The 20428-nt window shown below is 41.1% G+C and overlaps 2 protein-coding genes across 2 annotated transcripts in view; one reads left to right on the top strand and one right to left on the bottom strand.

Moving 5' to 3' along the window:
* Window positions 1–1915: 1915 nt before the first annotated feature.
* immp1l (inner mitochondrial membrane peptidase subunit 1) lies at window positions 1916–18892 on the bottom strand. The gene is made up of 6 exons (XM_050049639.1): window positions 18762–18892; window positions 9899–10009; window positions 9712–9800; window positions 9446–9572; window positions 2629–2739; window positions 1916–2079 (listed from the first exon to the last, which is right to left on the bottom strand). Exons 2-6 carry the CDS (start codon window positions 10001–10003, stop codon window positions 1993–1995), a joined length of 519 nt encoding a protein of 172 aa, XP_049905596.1. The 5' UTR covers window positions 10004–10009; window positions 18762–18892; the 3' UTR covers window positions 1916–1992.
* Window positions 18893–18914: 22 nt separating this feature from the next.
* elp4 (elongator acetyltransferase complex subunit 4) overlaps window positions 18915–20428 on the top strand; it is a 61131-nt gene continuing 59617 nt past the window's right edge. The window contains exon 1 of the mRNA XM_050049631.1: window positions 18915–19124. Coding sequence (XP_049905588.1) covers window positions 18947–19124 — 178 coding nt within the window. The 5' untranslated portion in view covers window positions 18915–18946. The remainder of the gene's footprint in view (window positions 19125–20428) is intronic.

The following is a 20428-nucleotide window of genomic DNA, read 5'->3' as shown; positions in this document are numbered from 1 at the left end:
GCACAGCTGTCTGTTGTCCGTTTCTTCCGATCTCTATCTCTTCCTGCCTCACTCCCAGCTTTGTGCCCACTCAGCATGATAATGATATACACCTCTGCCTGGTCATCTCTTTGAAACACTGGTCCCCTGACACAACTCAAAGTACGACAGTGAAAGCAACATACAGGATGTATCTGTGTACTTCACATAATATGCAGATCAAACTTTGGTACTATATACGGAGAGTGTGGTAAGGCATGATGCTGGACTTTGTCTGCCCTTGAGAAGAAAAACAAAGACAGAGGCACTTGTACTACACTCGAGGTGGTGTGAATCCACAATCTTCAGCTTTAACCTTGTTAACACTGCTTAAATCAGAAGCAGCTTTTCATCCACCAGGGCTTGAGTTACATTAGTAAACAGTCAGAGCTCCCTCTATGGGGCAGTATCTTTAAAGGGGCACGCTAAGATTACTTGTGTCAGCATTTCAGCTGAACACTGGCACCGTGTTGACACGCAGCAGATGAATATTAAACCTTGAGAAACAAAGATGTGCTTGAAGCAAATCCCTGCATAAATATTTTTTTCATATGTACACACACATGCACACGCAGACGCTCGCACAATCTTGAGCGTCCCTCCCAGCAGGCACAATCACACTCAGGCAGATAATTCAGTGTCACAGGGAGCCTTGTCGCTGACCCTCTGGCCCCCTCCAGACAGAGGAAGCAGCTGGACAGGGACCCACGGCTGCCTGGAACTCACTTCCCCTGGGGAGCTCTAAGGAGAAGAGTCCCTCTATGCCTCGGAGAATGACCAGCTGAGCTTCCACAGCTCAGTATGTGAATGTGCTGTTATGTCCCTGTGTCCAGGAAGGTCTGAGCAGGATGAGCAGGCCTTAGGAAGGGGCAGCAGTGCAGGCTGATGAAAAATATGATATCACAACCAGCTTAGTTTCCCCCTCTGGTCAGAATGCTGGAGAGTTGTTGCTTTTCTAAGTCACAATGCCATGCTCTAGGCTCTCTAGCGACAGAGAACAGTTTTTCCTGTATGTTTACTCCTAGAAAAACCCTGTTAGAAACTTGGTTAAACGTATATATGACCAAGAACTTAGGTTTCTCAAAAGTAGCTGTGTTTACCAATTTCCTCCTCACCCAGATAACAGAGACCACGTTTACATGATGTTTGGTTACTACAGAAAGCTGACAATAATGCTGTGTTTTAAGTGCATGTAACATACTGAGTGTGTGACTCTGGTTTGGCTCCATATACACACAGACACACAATGTTTTCAGTGGTGAGTGAGGCCCTTACTAAGTGCTTATTAATATTGTATGGTTAAATGGGAAATGTTAACATTTTTTCAATTGCCTCTGCAGCCTAATGAAATATTAAACAATAAGAGAGCTTTTGTTTTACCATAATACTAAGAAAGGGTAAACATGAAATTAATAATATCTTTTTTAAGGGAATGAGACATGTCTTTCCTAAGGTCACAGATTATAGATTTAGGTAACTACCCTTGTTTAAGGCACATGTACAACTGTCCTGCAAATGTGTGGTTTAGATGCATTTCAGAGCCAATTAAATTAAACCACAAGTAACCATTCTAGGATATGTACTGTTGGGTATGATTTAGACTTTAATGTGTTGATTTAAAACTTAATTATTTGTGTGTTTTATTACTGCAGGAGCATGATAAATGTAAACCAGCATAAACCACTTTTCCACAGCTCCACAGAGACACAGCTTTGCTTGCTGCTCACACATTGCTGTTCCTATAGTGCTGCACAGCCACAGCCAACACATTGTAAGCCCCAAATGACAAGTCCTAGTCAGATATAAAACAGTATAATTAATCTATAGATGTATGACTGCATGGTGTTTCCCCCTTTAAAATACTGGCCTGTTTAAAGAATAACCACTCTTTAAAATACCATTTTAAATAAATATCAGCTTTATTCAAAAATGATTGGGAAAAAAGCGACGCACAGTACAAACAAAGTGAATGAGTCAGTCTGAGTCTGAGTCACTCTGAGTTTTAACGATCCGTCTGGTTGGGCTTTCATTGAGGGTCCCAAAACTATGCAGCGGCCAGAGCTGTGTGGGACAAAGAGTACAGAGAAAAACAATGGGTTAAAAGAGAGATAAGACTCACAGAAAAATAAATAAGGGACTTCTAGCTATTATGTCCAACACGTTATCTCACATCTTGGACACGTTCACTAATGCGGCTTTTAGTGATGTGTTTGACTACATAGAAGATCTTGTTATTTCATCAGCTGTCGTAATAGGGCCTCCAGTGGAGTGCCGCTGTCCAATCAGATGGACAGAAGGTTGGTTGACCTGTTTCCAGGGTCGTGGTTGCTATGACATCCAGTGACATGACAACACGGCAGAATGGAAAGCTAGACAATATGTTGTCCAGGCTTTGGTCAATCAGACACACTTGCTTTGAACTTCCAACTGACTCACGTCATTGAATTATGCTTAAAAAATGGCCATAATGGATTTATGGAAAAAAAAGTGAAGACTGTTAGAGCCCCTATAGGTGAGATTTACTCAGTCGTTTCATGATTTTGTGAAAAACACATTTAAAAAAAAAAAAAAAAAAAAACATGACAACATACAGTGCACCTCACTAGTTACCTTCAAGCAAACACGCCCTCGGATGAGGGCATAGGGAATTGGGCCATAGCTCCTTGAGTCAGTGGAATTCCTAAGGTTATCCCCTTCTAGCCATACATGGCCTTTTGGAACCTAAAAACATCAGCACACACAGAAAGAGGGCAGAAAAATGATTAACATGTAGACCGTTTTACCCAACAACAAAGGAATCAAACAGAAACATCTGTGAAACTGCAGCGCTACTTCACTTAAACGTGGAAAAGTGAGATGACCCATTATGTAGTGAGAATCTACCTTAACCCCACCCCCTACCCCCAACGAGTCGCCTCAGCCGTCCCTCCCTCCTCAGCCTATCTTAACGTCAACCTGCCTGTCCCTCTTTAACCCCGAACCGTCTTAGGAGAGGGGTCATGGGTAACGGGCAGGGTCGGGGGGGATTTAGAAGAACTTCAAACGGGGTCATTAGGCTGTTGGCTGAGATCTGCTCCCCTCTTACCCAGGGAGGGCAAAGCAAGAGAGGGGCCTGAGATAGCTGGGCAGAGAGAGAGAGAGGGAACGAGGGAGATAGAGAGGGCTAAGCTGCGGCTAGCAGCAGTGTCCAAGGGTCTCCACCGCGGTCCGACCTGCCAGTGGGGCGGTCATCCAAGCGGGCTCTAATTCACAGTGACACCAATTATGATTAATCTCATCACTTTAGGAGAGTAGGCTTGTCAAGGCCCTAATTAAGTGCGCTGTCCCCCCTATATGTGCAGACAGGATCAACAACACATTATATTGTCATAATGGGCATCACAATCCACGAGTCTATTTTTGTGTTGCCTAACTTTTTAACGGCAAAAGTCTTCTGGAGGAAAGAGAATAACACGAATACAGGAGCAGAATATTGTCCACGCTGAGGTGACGTCAAGTCTTCGCCTCTGCTCATATTTCTTAGTCCCATCACCCTGCTCTCTGATTGGAGTCTTCAGTCCGACTGCGGGATGCTGCCTTACGTTTCATATTCGATAATTGAGACAGATGATGTGACATAATCACGAGCCAGTGACATGTTGACCTAACACGAGGTAAACAACTCACTGAATAACGACGACACAAATGAATATCATTAAAGGAGTCATCTGAGAACCATATGTCAGCATGCTGGATTCCCACCATTACACCTCATTAACATGGTAACATATGCTGGCTCCCAAGCACAGGAAAAAGAAACACCACCGTTTGTCATCTGCCAAACCAGAACCCCGGTTCTCCTCATCTTCCATGAAAAAGTATCATCTTCGTTGTGCTCTTCCTACAAATGTACAGGTTTGGTGAAGAAATTTCAAGTCTGTCCAGAATTTGGTGAAACCACTGCCCGCACAAACTTAATTTCTTGAAATGGAGGAAGCGTTTCATAACTGCTCTCATCATTATCCTTCTGATCTGGATCCAGCCTGAGTAATATTCTGGGTATTGGACTTGAGTCACATGACTTGTACTTGAGTCACGCTCAAGTTACCAATTTGATGACTTTAGACTCTATTTGACAAAATCAAAAAAGACTTGCAACTCTACTTGGACTTTAAGGACTCTTGACTTCACTCAGACTTGAACCTTTTGACTTGAAAATACTTGACACCTTCCCCCAAGCCTAGAGATTATAAAGTATGTTATTTGTGTGCCATGAGTCAATTCATTTCCTTTTATTTCCTGAATCAACTATCATTTGAACACTATTCATTCCCAGCAAGTCCACACTCAATTGCCCAGATCAACTTTGTTTGAACTACTCCAGTAGCAACCATCGAAGAATGAAGGTTACGTTAGTGACCGCCAGTTGGAAAATATGATACCAAAGATATTTTCATTTGTGTACAAAATTTACATGGTGGTTGACCGAAAACGAACTACAGAATGAAAGACATAGGTCAAAAATTACAGATGTAGACCAGTGGTGTAAGGTAGTTACCACAGGCCCCAGTGCACACTAGTTACTAGTTATAAGGTGCACACGCACACACACGCCACTGGCAACTGTTTATAAAAAAGCCAAATTAAACTAATTTAGGGAGATTTGCTACATTGTTCATTTCTCCCTTGTTCCTTCTTACTGCTGCTTTTACGTTTAAAAGGCATCGCTGCTCGTTGGACTTGTAGATGTGCTTAGCTTGACAGATTTGTGTTTAAACTAGCTACTGGATTGTATCATCTTGTCACACAATCAAACAGAGTCTTGACATTAGACGACAGCAACATACATGTCACCAACAATCATCACTGCATACCTGTATATGACACAAATATTAAAGAAAATAAGAAATTAATTATCTAACAGATTTTTGTATGAATACTTGTAGTTTTTATAGTTAATGTAGAATAAGCATATAATTGTGTTATAGACTGCTACTGACTATTTTATAGCAAAAAAGAGGAAAGAAAAAAAAAACATCACGATGGAGATGGGTTTACATTTTTGAGGGAATATAGCCCGTATCAAACTGCACCATTTTTAATTTAGTTTGAGTCCTTTATTAAACACAGGTGTAGCAACAACTTCCAATTTTGTTCCACATTTGAAGTTGCACAAAGTCCAGGCTAATATTAACATAGTCAGCGAGCTAATCATCTGACATTAGCTTGACAGTAAACGTAACATGTTATTACTCTGTTTTTAAAATGACATTACATTGGGGCGTCGGTAGCATAGTGGATAGTGCCAGCGTCCCATGTATAGAGGTGATGCCTCGCTGCAGCGGTCGCAGGTTTGATTCTGGCTTGCAACCCTTTGCTGCATGTCATCCCCCCACTCACTCTCTCTCTCTCTCCCCATTTCACTCTGTCCTGTCAATTAAAGGCAAAAAAAAAAGCCCAAAAAAATAATCTTAAAAAAAAAAAAAAAAAAAAAATGACATTACATTTGGCAAAGAGCACATTATGACTTGTTTAGGACTTGAAAGTTTAGGCCTGGGGACTTAAGTGTAAAAACTTGGACTTAATTGTAACTAGCAGAACAATGACTTGGTGCCACCTCTGTTAATACCACCATGAAGGTCAATCAAGTCAATCGACAACAGCTAAAGTTTGCACTTTGACTTTGCGTCCCATGAGACACACCTTTTAGAGAAACCTGAGTCTGAGTAAAGAAAAAAGTACTTTAAGGAGTATTTCAGAAAAGTGAGAGAGTGAAGAGGTCTGAAACGTGATCTACTGTACTGTGGCCAGCATGAGGATAAAAGCTTATGCATATCACCTTGCAAGACGCAGGTGTGCGAACAAGGGGGGAGAAAAAAATTAGTCAAAGGCGAAGCTCTGAATTAAAAGTAGGCTGATGCAAAGCAGTGGTGTAACCAGATAATGCACCATCCTTGACTCTGCTTTTCTGAGACAACTGCTGCTTCAAGCACCTGTAAATAGCCACAAAGCCATCAGCATGACTTCATTTTTGCATGCACATAAAAGGTTGTGTTTAAGAAGCTCTTCTGTGGGTGTGGAGTCATTATAGCACATAAACAGTATCAACATGTGATTCTGACAGTGAAACAGATAAAACTGTCATCGGCAGATGTTTCCAACCGCAGAGATTTCCAAAGATCCAGGTAGGCCCAACGCAGAGTTGTAGTGTTTAGATGTGCAGTCTGCCGGCGGCTCTGGTGTGATGGACGGCAGAGATTGCACACGTTCTGTGGTTGCAGGCTGGGTCGACATGAGGCATTGTGTACCTGTCAGAGACGTGTCGAGAGGCACTGAAACTGGAGCTCTCCTCGCTGTGGAGGTGTGTTGTTTAACAGCCGCACCATTACAGTGCTCATTACGTTAACATGATTGAGGCGGTGAATTATGTTCAGCTTAAATACATACAGGCTTATAGAGTTCATCTTTCACCGTATTATTCTGTCTATCTTTACTGCAAAGAACAGAACGTATGAGGACGTTTCATCTCTCCCTCTGTCACCCTCTCACTGCCGCTCTTTGCTATAATATTAGGGATCAAGTGTCATTGTTTTGACACAATAGCTCAGACACAGAAATGATTCCGAAAAGGTGACAGGGCAATTAGTCTGCTGTTGGATCTCTGAGGGTGGAGAGGACCTGCCTGCCTGTCAGAACAAAAAAGGAGGTGATGACAGGGTCTAACACCGCCTTCCAAAATTCATCTTTACAGGTCCATCCATAATGCCTCACACCACCCTAATAGTCACACACAAACACACATACATCCTCTGGGGGAAAAACTCCCTGAGGGAGCCTAAACATTTATGTTAACAGGGGGTATTTTCTCAGTTACCTCTGATGCTGTCATATAAAGCCAGTGATTTTGCTCCTGGGAGTTAAAATTAACATGGGGCAGCATATTAGGTTTCATGATATTAAAAAATGCTTAGTGATAATCAGTTTGTGAGGACAAGCCTGGTGGTTATTCCAAGCATCTCACCTGCTTTGTTTGTGAAGCTGACAACTGTAACAGTTTAGAGCATGCAAGATTTGCTGTATTTTTTAAAATGTACACCCCAACAAACAACACACGAGCTCACTTACTTATGCCTGTAAATGCAGTCACAAAAAGGGGAATTGTCCCATCCAAAAAAAAAAAAGATCATAAACGCTCTCAGTATTTTTCTGCATAATGAGCCCAACTCCTATCATCAACCAGATACCAAAGACAATCCAGATACATGTGTTGCACTAGTGTAAAGTTTCTCGTCTTTACGTTGGAGGTTTACAATTATCACACTCAGCTCTGTAATATTTTACTGCATTTAAAACAATTACTTAATCAGATAAAATGAATACATCTAACATGCAGGGTTGTAACCATTTGAAATATCAATGGGTCAAATACAATACAACATTTTCAGGAATAAAAACTTTTTCAATTAAGCCATTTTATTTCTTCAGAAATGAGTAGTTCTTTAGCAGCATTTATGACATATAACAAGAGAAGTGAAGACACAAAACCTGATGTGACAGTGGTGACATACAGTATACAGGCACTGTGTTGTTCAGCAGATTTATTTGGTCATCTATTGTTTCTTTAAATAATCTGCAGCACTTTTGACAATCATCTAATTGTATTGTTTAATCAAGAAAAAAAGCCAAATATCCTGTTTCCAGCTTCTCACATGTGAGGATATTCTGCTTTTCTTTGTTCTATACCACTGTAAACTGAATATCGTTTGGACTGTTAGAAGGATAAGAAAGATATGTGCATTTGTGTTTGACATTTAATCGTCTAAACCAAACACACTATTTGATAACAAAAAAAACAACAACAACAACTAACTGCAGCCATATTCTGAACACAAAAGAAACTGCACTGTTCGATCCACCACATGTACTGACTGAACAGAGGCCCTTGTGTTAAATAATACAATACACTATTGTGTATTCTCACATCATGACTGATATCAATCTTATTTGTATGGGTTGATAACAGTGATTTATTTAAAGTTTATTTGAGTCAAGCTGTCACAGCGCTCACCAGCAAAGAGAGTGACATGTTCATCCTGGTATGTATGGTGAAAGACATAATGCTCAAATGTTTTTCATGAATGTCATGGAGACACTGGTTGTCCTTTTTTGGATTAAAAAGTTACATTTGACACTGGACAAACCTACACAATTAAAAAAAATCCTGTTAAAAAGACACTGAGTTTACGAGCAAAACCATTCCTTTAAAATAAGTGTCACTATTCATTCATAATGGGTTTGAAGCAGCTCCCCCTGGTCTTGATTTGGATTAATCAACGACAGGGAACAGTTGAATATGTGGACACTTTTAAGGATTTACAATGTAGCCTGAAACACTACGTGCCACCAAGATATTGTTGTCTATTGATTAGTTTAGGTTAGACTCTGAGATAGGAAGTGAAGAAACATCCAAAATGAATGGAAGTCAATGAGCTTTATCCTAAACTTGATGGACAAACTAAAAATATAGTCCCTGTCCACCTAGTGGCAACTTTAAAAATGACTCAAACTCAAACATCTATCACTTCATCCTGGGATCATGAATCGCAACGCAAAGATGTCAGGTATCACAAAGTTCAGTCGTCTGTATGTGGGGGGTGAAGCTAGTAGAAGAGGAAACCTCTTTATTTCCTATTTCATTTGCTGAATGACACTTACAGGCTTGGCCTTATGCTATGTCTCACTGAACTCATTCAATAGTCTGCCCATAGTCTATAAAACACACGGTAAATTCAAAAACATGCAACATGCAATGCAACCTTTGTTTTGAGGACGTATGCACACACACACACACACACACACACACACACACACACACACACACACACACACCTCCGCCCACCCATCAGTCTGTCCATTCGGCTGGCACTAACTCTAACAGGCTTCAGAGAGATTGCAGGCCTGAGCTGTGGGCGTTGGGGAGAGTAGTAATAGAAAAGCAATGACAGTGGTTTCAGCAGCAGAACCCCTGCTCACTCTCTGGTTTTATCACTGTTCTGAGGAAATATAGGTGTTGTCAAAAGCTGATATTTTGACCAATGACACAAAATGGATGTGTGCGGTCTAAAATGTAAACAACTATGATAGTCTATAGACTGCGGTACACACACACACAAAGAAAACCAAAGACAAACTGAGAGACGGTTTTGCATTATGCATAGAGATTCTGTTTCTCATTTTAGGGTGAAAACAAACTATCAAGGATTTTGTTGTAAACACATTCTTCATTCATTCTCCATTTTACTGTATCTTTTTAACCTTTCTTTCTTCCAAAGAGACTCGAAAACTGCTGCCAGGAGCCTTCCTCAGTAAAGCAGGTAATCACAGGATGTATAAGAAAAGCAGCATGACTTTTAACCAATATGGGCTCGTATAATGTAAACATACTCACGTATGTGTGGGACTTGAAGAGATCTGAAGGAGAACTTGTGCAGACTTTGTCACCCTCCAGTCCAATAACCCTTTTACAAATGTTGATATGTGGGTCAGATGGACTCTTTGCAATTACTATGTCACCCCTGAAAAAAAAAAACCACATTAATTTACTCAGCAACAAGTCATGGTGCAGTAATTCACATAAAATGAAAAAAATATCTTGTTTGTCTTGCTGTGTCCTCGTTTTGCCTACTGCACATGCATCCACTGACTGGAACCCACTTTTGTATTCTGCAAAGCTGACGACTCATCCGTTCTGAGAAGACAATATCATGGTTGACAATGGTGGGCTCCATGGATGGACCAGAACACTGAGGCAACACAGCAACAAAAATATATTAGTTCTTGTGCAAAGATAAATTAAAACAATTTGAAATAATAATAATAACTGTGTAATCTTGATACGAACCACCACAAATTCTCCGATGTATTCAAAGGCACAATGTGCGATGCAGCCATACTGGACTGTGTAGCCCACAAACCCCAAGGTCTTCCCCAGCACCCTGCGGAACATCTCCACCTACAGCACAAAACACAACCGTAGGTCACGGCACATGTGTCAGAGTACATAGTTATCATGCTCTGTACATACTGCGGTGAGGAAAGAATTCAGTGTTTGATCCATTTATGGTAGGCTTATGTCCTTTACAGGATTTCTAAAAACAAAAGCTGTTTGGGGGTTAATTTCTGAAGGTGTGGACAAGCTTGTCACAGTTGGCCTACTGTTAAGATGGCACATTCCCTGGTGTTTCATTCTCAGAGGCTGAGCGGCCAGTTCACACCAGAAAACTGCCCTGACCTTTGATCCTGCGTAGGATGGACCAATCAACACCTTGTGCTCAGGTGACGGACAAACACAGAGGCTGTGACACATCCAGCCAAGCAGCTCCGCGCTGTCTGTGGCTAGTCCCTGACACTGTGCTGCCTCCGCTACCACCGCAATCATTAGAGCGGTTATCAACTTATGTCAGCACCATAGAAACACAAAGACACCCCTCCACCTGCCCTGCGAACACTCTGTCACACAAACACACACAAGGACTACCCGTGTGTCTTCTGAGCAAACATCCCAGCCACACTCAGGTTATTGACTTTTACTCAAGCTGCAACCTGTTGGATGGACTGAAGAAAGTAAGTCATCTTTACACTGTCGTGCACAGTGTGTACGCAGGCACACCTGCACACACACACACACACATGCAAATACACAAACAGATTAAAACTGTATGTTTTTGGGAAAGAATACAGCTTGGCTTTGAGGTTAGTCTGCACTTCAAACATTTCTAGCTCAGACCGCTGTCCTGCCAGTCCACCACAGGGTAAAGAAATCTTTTTCTCCGTCTCCCTTATTCCTTCTGTCTCTTTCCCTCTTTCTCTCTCCATGTCTTCTCTCCCTCCCAGGGTATTATTAACAAAAGCAAGTAGAGCGGAAACCAAAGCCCCAAATCCTCAGAGCTCTGGGAATGACTTCCCAAAGATGGACACGGATTAGACCCCCAATTTCTCCCTTGCCCCACCACCTCCACCCCCCCTTTCTCCCCAGGTCCCCAACAGACCGGGTGTCAGGTGGCTCTCCCAGCCCTGCCAAAGGTGTTACCCCTAATCCCATTACCCCCCTCCGCTCTTCTCACACACATACAAACACACACTCACAATGCTCTCTCATTCATGCCAACTATATTCCACCTATTAAACCCTCTATCTATTCTTTCATCCCTAGCATGGTTTGTCTCTTTGGCCCATTCACCATCCGCTCTGATCCAAAAAGACCAACTCCATCCTTTCACCTCCCTGTGTGCCGCTACTCCACTCTTCCCCCCATTCGCTGATCACCCCTGGCAACTCTCTGCTTTTTGCCGCCACTGTGAATAACGGCACTCGAGCAGGTGAATGGGGACACATATACGCTCAGCGCAGGGCCCAAATGAAGTGCCCCTTCCCAGTCACATTCTGCTCTGGTCTCTTGTTCTGTTCCACAAGAATTATAAACTCAGTCCTCCCACAGCTGGTACAACGACACCTCTGGCCCTGTAATTCCTCTGTTGGGAAGGAAGTGGTCTAAAGGTTAATGTGAATCTCAGGTCTGCGCTAAGGTGACATGTTCAGCTCTATTCGTCGTGCCCTCAGCTTCCTCCACCAGCATCTCTGTCAATGCGGTACGGTAATGCACTCTCAGACATGATCTCACATGTGCTCTTCCTTCTGCTAGGCTGGGGATCGGGAATCTTTGCTAGCACTCATTCGCAAAGCACAGTGGATAGCCTCCCTAACAGCTGCCCTCATATCTCTGTTTCAGCTCCCCCCTCCATCCCGGCCTGCATTCATCATAGGTAGGGATTAAGGGACTTTGCATAACAAGATCACACGGCCAGTGACTGATATCAAGAGAGTCCATATGCAGCCGCCTGGTTTTCTGAGGCACCCTCTGTCATTGATAGTGTGTGACTGTGTGTGTGCGCATGTGGTGTGATGTGGTGTGACTGTGCACAGACAAAAGCATTACCTATGTGTTTCATAGGAAGTGTATATATGAGCAGCATTGACTCCTCTGGGATTCAGAACGAGGTGGACATCTACAGAGACATCTGATTGGATCTCTATTACCTCTAACTCCCCAGAGCAAAGAGTCGGGCAGATCACACAATCTTTTGCCCCTAATACCCGTGTGCGTGTGTGTGTGTGTGTGTGTGTGTGTGTGTGTGTGTTGGGGAGCACCAAAATTAACTGAATGCTGTATTACAGCTGTAAATTAACACAAAGTCTCTCTGTTAATCCAGGATTACACGCCAAACATGTTCATGGGAAAACAAAGAAAGTCAGCGCAGCCCACTCTGCAGAACCATCTGTGGCCACCGGCCTCCTGTGGTCACAGCGCAGCGCTACAGTGGGGAAAAGAGGGGGATCCCAAATGAATAGCTGTGGATGGAAACACCTCATTGTGTGTTTAACTCTGTGATCCTCTTACTGAGGGGACCCTGTTCACCCAGGACAGAGAAATCAGAAGTCGATAAATTAAAAAAAATACCTTTTTTGCGACAGAAACTATATTAATTTTGTTTTCCATTTAATTTACATTTTTGGTTTTGTTAGATTTGTTACAATTGCGATACCAGTATCAGGAATACCTCAGATCATGTCTAAAATAATGGATGGAGCATCGGCGAGTATGTCTATGCACTGGTCCGATACCATATAATTTATTGATAAACTTTAGAGCAGTTTTACACATGGATAAATCGCCAGTTTTCCTGCAAATCAATTCTTCTTCACCGCTCAACAATAACCTACACAGCAAGTTACAAAGTGAAGACACTGGCAACAGCTGTCTTTAAGTGGTGAAGAATAACTGATTTCCAGCAAATAGTGGAATGTTAGCTCTTAGAAAAATATCAGAAATTGGCAATATTTTACGCTGGATATAATAGAAAGTTGGATGGCATTCATTCTCTCTATGTATTTGTTCATGTTTTACAAAGTATTTAACCTGAGCAATGCCATACAACAATGATAGGAGTCATTTCACTTCCATACAGGGTTAGCAGTATACTGTTATTCTTTTTTTAAGGCAATGCTATCAGATCGGTACTCTGTATTTGCTGACACACAAGTTCAGGTATCAGAATTTGTATTAGAATCTGTATTTTTGTGTCATGCCAACACCTGGCCCATCCTATATGGGATTATACAACATATAATTTCACATACATTATCCAGGCTTACATCTACATAGCATACAAGACATGTGAAATTAAAAAAAAGAAGAAAGAAATAAAACATCCCAAATGAACCTTCTCACACAAGGAACTACCAAATATTTACAGATCATTTTGATAAAGAGCTTTTTTCTTCTCCTCCCGACCTTCCTCCAGATAATTGGCCAATTTGTATGTTTCATATGACTAAGTATAATAACTACAAGCATAAAGTGCAGCAGTTGTGGGGAATCCGTTCACCGTGTCCACCGAGCTGTCAAAAGCATTTTAAGTGTACGATTTGAGACACTGCAAAAAATAAAACGTGAACAAGGTGTATTTCTGCCATCAGCATTGACATGAATAAAGAGGCTTCCTGAACGTCCCTATGACAGACACATCCGCAAGAAAATGGGAAGTTGATAAGCTTTGGGCAAGTTGTTATTGTTGTTTCATATCATTGAATGTGATGCGTCCTCAGGATGAAAACAAAGAAACGACCTTGGCAATATTCTAATGTTTAAGTAAATTGTAATGTTATCAAGACTGGTGGCATCTTTATGCATCAACATGTAGGACATATTTTAAAGCTTGCAATTAAAGATATAGATAGTGGTGTTGGTAAAAACATTGATTTATCAATACAATATTACAAAATAATACAATAATTTGGATTAATTGAAATAGTTTCAGTACTAATTTTCCGCAGTATCGATAAACTGGTACCTGCGCTTTCTGGCTCTCTCTTGTTGTTAATGTTTACTCCAGTCATTCTGCTGTTTTTTGCTCCTACCCATAAAAGAAAAGTTGTCATTGTCATGTTATAGCCTAGCTGTATTTATCTTTGAATAAGAAAAAATTCAAAGACACCCATTTTTCTGGGTGACAACACTAAAATATAGTATTGCTAATGTCATAAATTATTCTATAAAAATACATTGGTATATTGAAAAAAAACTTCTGTTAAAGTTACTCAGCCAGTTCCAAGGCGTTTTGCCAAGTACTGAATACTTTTGTATTGTAAGCAAGAAAAAATAATGTAGTGAGAGTGCAGTCAATAACAGTATATTAAAACTGATACTTAATTAAACACACATTATTGAAGCCATAAGGAAATATTGAAAAAGGAATTACCGCTATAGGTCTCAGGAGACTTGAACCTGCCACTGGCTGAATAGTGTTAATTGATAAACATGGCCGGTCTATTAGAACCACAAAGAGAATCACAATCCAAACAGCACATGAGGGCCTTGCAGTGGACTCCTTACACAACTAAATTAGGAAAACATGGGCTGAGAGAGAGCTGGGCAACAGGGGGGCTAAGAGGCTTACAAGCCCCTTGTCAGATATTCTTTTTCTCCCTGAGGATCCCAGATGGAAGGGAGTCTGGAGGAGCAGGCAGCACCAGAGAGGGGACGAATCCCACCTCTGATGTCTTCCTCTGGGCAGCAGAAGGCAGGGGAGGGTGGGGCATTAGTCCTGTTGAGCAGACCTTGATTTGATCTTAATGTGATCTATAAAAAGGAGGAGGTTTGGGCAACCCGGGGGGGGGGGGGGGGTCTGTTTCTACTATCAGTCCAATCAGAGATAATCCTGCTGATTTAGACACAGACACCTGGCTGGATGGAGAGTGACAGATGTGAAAGTCCCAGTCACAGAGTACTATGTCTAGCCCCCATCTCTTCTAGGTCTGCCTTCAATCTGAGGCTTAATTGAAGCAACTGATCTACATATTGCTCTTTTCATCGTTGCTAACGGCAACATAGCCGTGAAACAGCTGAGCGAGGTTACTATTTGAGGAGCTGAGGGTTTAAACCTACAATCAGTGGGTCAGCCAGAGCAAATAATAGCCAAGTGATATGAATACAACTGGTATGAACTGAAAGGAAGTGTGGGTTGACAGAGTCCCCAGACAGTTACACAGAATGGAAAAATCAGCCACTAAGCCTTATTGTATTGACCACAAGCGAATGCGTGGTGCTGGCCTGGTGCTGAGAGAATTAAGAGATCTTATCTGGTGTTGTATCAGATTCACAAAGGAGTTTGTGTTTTGCACTCACCAGCTCATGACAAAGCCTGGTGTATTTTAACACTGGCTAACGACAGAAGCCTCAACCTGAAAGCAAATCTATGATTTTTAAAAATGTGATTTCCTTTCATTCTAAACACAAAACCATGTTATTTTTTTTTTCATTGTCTTTTTTTCTACCCTATAAGTCAAGCTAAATATGGCTCGCTGTATTTCATTCAATATCAGCAAAATCAAATCAAAATAAAGCTATTCAAAATACAGGGTGCTGAATAAATGGAAAAAGTTCAATCCTTTGACAAAATTAGCTGTGTACAAAACCCATCCTACGCTCATTGTACTCGTGCCCTTAGACTATTACTTTACTTTCAGCGCTAACAAAACAAATACGCTGCATGTTGATGATAATCTTACATCCCCCGGACACAAGACATGCACTGCTTTTCTCAGTTCAACACTGATGGCAGAACTAAGCTGAAGAAACCAAAACAATCTGACCAGGAAAGGCCTGACATGTTATGACTGCTGCCATTATATAGCTCAATCAGATACAGAGACTGATAAACCCGACAAAAACTCAGCAGAAAAACACACACATGCACAGATGACACATTGAAAAAGGGCGAAAATTATGTTATTTTTGTACATTTAGGCTGCTGTGTTTACAATACCACACACTGAGCTGTGCTACAGAGCCCACCAGTTAAATTGGGATTTAAGAGAATTAGAAATTAGACACACTGTTCAGAGGATGTGGAGAAAGTTTCCACAGAAATGTACTCCAACATCCTGCATGTTGCACTGCTGAAGCAGGCTCTCCTCCTTCCAAAATGCAGGTCAGTCAGCGCATCTTATTTGTCTCATATAGGCTTTCCACAATGCCCAGTGTTGTCAGTCATGATATATTCCCTTGGTCTCCTGTCAGCGCACATAAATCTCAACAGTGCTGTCAAAACAGCAGGACTGCCTCTGCTGAGAGCATTTGTAAAGTGAGCAGTTGGGCTATTGCCTCCTCTGGAGCCTTACAGTATCCTGTGATCTTGTGCTGCCTCTGGCCTCTCTCTGCCACACAACGCTGTTTTACAGCTGTCTTAAGGATTACACTGATCACTCATCAGTCAGCCAGTATTAACAGTGGACATTATACAGTACAAAAGAAACTGACCTTTCCCCTGCCAGCAGTTTGCCCCATTTAACAGAACATTTAGAGTTCTGGAAATAAGTGAAAAAGGTCTCCATTGGCCTTCCTCACAGCGGACATTTTGACTTGTCATATAAGGATGAGCACAGGTGTTACTAATAATACTAATGATGACAGTATTATTCAAGTGTCCCATGATAGTGTAAAAGTGACCCTGTAATCAAAGCAGCTTAATTGAATATATCAATCATTTTATGATATACCTGTGTTTTTCCCCACTTTCACATCAAAATGTCTCCTGCAGAGAGTGCTGCAGTATACATTCCACATTTTAGTGCCGAACCTCCCTTACAAACTCATGTATGAGTTCAAAGTACTGAAGTTTTTGTAAGACAATGTTGGAGATGTCAGCCAGAAGCATAGTCACAATGTGCTCAATCATTTTAAATAAAATCTACTTTTGCAGTTCTTTTGTGTTGGAAATAGGCTCAAATTTGAATGCCATTTTGATATCTTCAATAAAATTGTAAATATGTTGTAGATATATGGGTGTATTCTGGACCCCTCTGAGTCAAAATCAATATTGAACATCATTTAAAAAGTAATTACTGCACTCCCAGGTTCTGCATGTGATATGCAGAGCATTAATACGGCAGCAAATAACTATTTGCCACATATGGATAAAGTGGCATAATGGGCGTCGAGAGCAGAGACTGAATTAACACTTCCTCTGTGTGTGGCGTAATCTGAGTTTCCCTGGTTGTTGTTGTGGTAGATGGACTGGAGGTGCGTGCATGTTAGTGCATGTGAGTCCCTGTGTGTGTTAGCAGTGGCTAGCTAATCGTATCCATTTGCTTTGCTCTTATACAGCACTTACCGCTGATAATAATGCCATCCTCACCCATGGTGGCAGAACAGAGTTGTCACAGAAGCGTAACACCCACCCTCCAGTTCCCTCCCTGGTTAACATCCTTAGCTCTGTCAGCACTGTTGCCGTTGTTAGCACTGTTCACGCTGCTGGAAATGTTAGCTGCTTAACCACCTCCATGTCGACAGTTGTGTGCAGGCAATCCCAGCTCAGATTCTGAATCTTATGCCCTGAATATTATATTAAGCTCCTTCAAATACTTTCTGTAACAGTGGTAATGTCTACAATATCTTTTTGTGTATTTCAAATAGAAAACTGCTTAAGACAGAACAGATATGTAACACGTTTCCCCTCTTCCCATCGGTCATTCCAAGAAGACTACAACTGGGTCTCACTTTACTACTATGTTGCAGGAAAACTTAGCAGTAACATAACTGTATTTCATTTCAGAAATGAAGATGTCCTACTGTCACCCTTGCAACTGCTGAGCCCTTTAAACTGAGTGTGATCGGGAGAGTGACACACAAGGATCCACACTGACATTCATTGTCAACTTAAAATGACTACAGTTTATAAAACTACAAATACTACTAGTACATAGCAATTTACATAGAGCTGCTATCACGTGCAGAGACACATGAAGCTGTTCTGTCTTATGATGCACTTGTACAACTGCAATCGATGACCTATTTATTACACCACATTACATAAGGCCCATTTACAAAGGCCAAACCTCAACAAGGAGCAGAATGGAGTGCAATGGATATGAACAGAGGAGGGATAAATGATCAGTGTAGGTATTGTGATATAATCCCTTATGATTATTCACTGCAGCCAACATCATAGTCTTTTGCCATTTGTCATTAATACACTGGCACCAAGCATTTCTGTTCTTGTTTAACATTTGGAATAAAAAATAAAACATTTTATACTGTAGTAAATTGCTTTTTTTGTACATCTGCAAATCATAAATGCAGACTTCATCTAAAACAGTCCACTTTCTAGCAGTTATGGCTGCTTTACATAGAGGTGTGAGGGATGTCACTCATTTACATGTTGCTATGTGTGTTAAATCGGATTTAATCAGAAAATTCAGTCACATTTGAGGCACTCTATTATGCAGTGAAGCAATTTAGTGTACCGCTGATTCCTGCTAATTGAACACAGTTTCCCCATTCACATGTGTAGGCTATGTTCTCCTCATTTACATCTACGTTAAGGATAGTATCGTGGTGTGATATACTCTGTATTGTTCAACTATTACAAGTCGTGCATCAATACACGGTTTTAATTGCAGTTACTTCTACTCTAACTGCTAAACAAGAGATGGGTTTTGATTGTAAACGAAGGGTCTGCTTCTGTCCAACAGTTATAGGTGTCTGTAATATTATGCAATGAAGCAACAAGGTCATAGCGGCTCAAAACCTTCCGTTAGGTGACTTTTTCAGGTACAGAATAGCTGCTGGCCACTGTGAAGACCACATAAGCTGGTATAAATTTAAAAAAGATAAATATATGATAAGATACATTAGCTTTACTCACCTACAGACTGTCTGATTCAATGTTCCGACCATGCATTCCCCATAACAAATTGAAATTCCCTTTGACAGCTTCCAAACGCGGCACCGTAACAATCGCTGTCCTCATTGGTCGAGCGCCACCAAACTCTTCTTTGATTGGACAATACGCTCCAAAACATTAACAGGCGTCACCACGTTACAAGCAGTATGGCAGCCCCCATGAGCAGTGTGGGTAAACCTTCGGCTGAACGTCCACCGTTCAATACTACGAGTTTTCAGAAGAAAACGAGGAGCAAGTTAATTTCCATACCTGGTACCAGACCCTCGGTTCAAAATGGACAACTGTTAGTTTCGACCGGTGTCACGTCACTCGACTATCTGCTCGGTCAGTCTGCCGTTGAGACTTAACGTTACTGCTAGCTACACAGGCTAGCTCTGTTTCTTAGTGTAATATCAGGTAGACACATTGATGGCAGGTCAAAAAATAATGTTTTTATTAATTTGTCTAATAGGAAATGTGTGAATTAACACAGAATATGGTGTTTTGTTGCTGTCAGGGCAACACAACTTGGACTCAAAGTGTTAAAGTTAACGTTAGCATCACAGAGCTATGCTGCTTTCAGGCTTATTTAGTCGGGACCTACTTTCTAACTAATAATTTATAATGGATGGTTCATGGCCCACGGAAAGGTATTTGCTTGAAGTTGCTGTCAATAGTGATTTCCCCTAAGCTGATGCCAGAAATGCAGCATGCTTAACTCTGTCATATTTAAACCCCCAAGAAACAAACTTGTCCAAAAAATGTGTGACATCCGTGTTTATTCTTCTGAATGCATTAAAACAATGTCTTGATAAAATTGGCATGCCATGTTTTAATATTGAAGCTGCCAAATCCACTTAACTGATATAAAATGACAACTAGTTTATGTTGTTGTGAGGTGAGATTGATGATTCATAACCTAAAACTAGTCAGCGAAAGTTGTGTTGTGTCATTAATTGACACACTTGTTACTGTATACAGGGTTTGAAATCATCACCAGCCACCAGCCACATGCTGGTAAAATATGCAAGTGGCTGCTAGATTTGCTTCACTCACTAGCCAAAAAACAATGGGAATCTTTTGTGTGGCTGGTAGATTTTGGAATCCACCAACCATTGTGGCAGGTGGACAAGAAAAGGTTAATTTCCAACCCTGCATATGTCATGAGTGCAGGGATGAACAGATGATAAAGCTTCTGCAAATATTTTATGTGTAAATTTTCTCTCTGGTTGTTCCTAAACCGTTATTGATGTTCTTAAGGAGAGAATACATTTGGAATATTTAGAATTAGGTAAAACAACATTATCCCTGTCCTCATCTCCATTCAGGCGTTCTTTTTAAAGACTCTATTGGGTTATTCTGTATTTATTTTTGGCCATATTTTAAAGCAATAGATAAAAGGTAAGTCGCTAACAACACTGCATGGCCCATATCTCCCTGCATCTTTATGCAGTTGTGAGCCCAGAAATGCTCATAAAACATCGTGAATTTGTATGTTTTCCTGTGTCTGAAAAGGGCCAATATATCTTCTGGTGCAAGATTTTTATGTAACTGATATGTTAGGGGTTCTGACATGAATGTTGTAATGTGTCAATCAAAACATTGTACCATGCTTGGTTTCTTGTTTATTTGTCCTTAAAAGCATTTTA

This window comes from Epinephelus moara, chromosome 1 (assembly GCF_006386435.1).
Source record: "Epinephelus moara isolate mb chromosome 1, YSFRI_EMoa_1.0, whole genome shotgun sequence".
Taxonomy (NCBI): domain Eukaryota; kingdom Metazoa; phylum Chordata; class Actinopteri; order Perciformes; family Serranidae; genus Epinephelus; species Epinephelus moara.
Note: the sequence above shows the minus strand (reverse complement) of the source record. Positions and strands in the feature narration are given on the sequence as shown.

Excerpts from the sequence above, each read along its gene's own strand:
- immp1l (XM_050049639.1), bottom strand. The coding sequence starts at position 10,003 with ATGTTCCGCAGGGTGCTGGGGAAGACCTTGGGGTTTGTGGGCTACACA. Across the intron at positions 9,801-9,898 it reads ACATCGGAGAATTTGTGGTG|TGTTCTGGTCCATCCATGGA; the intron begins GTTCGTATCAAG and ends GTGTTGCCTCAG. Across the intron at positions 2,740-9,445 it reads TCTTCAAGTCCCACACATAC|GTTCCAAAAGGCCATGTATG; the intron begins GTGAGTATGTTT and ends TGATGTTTTTAG.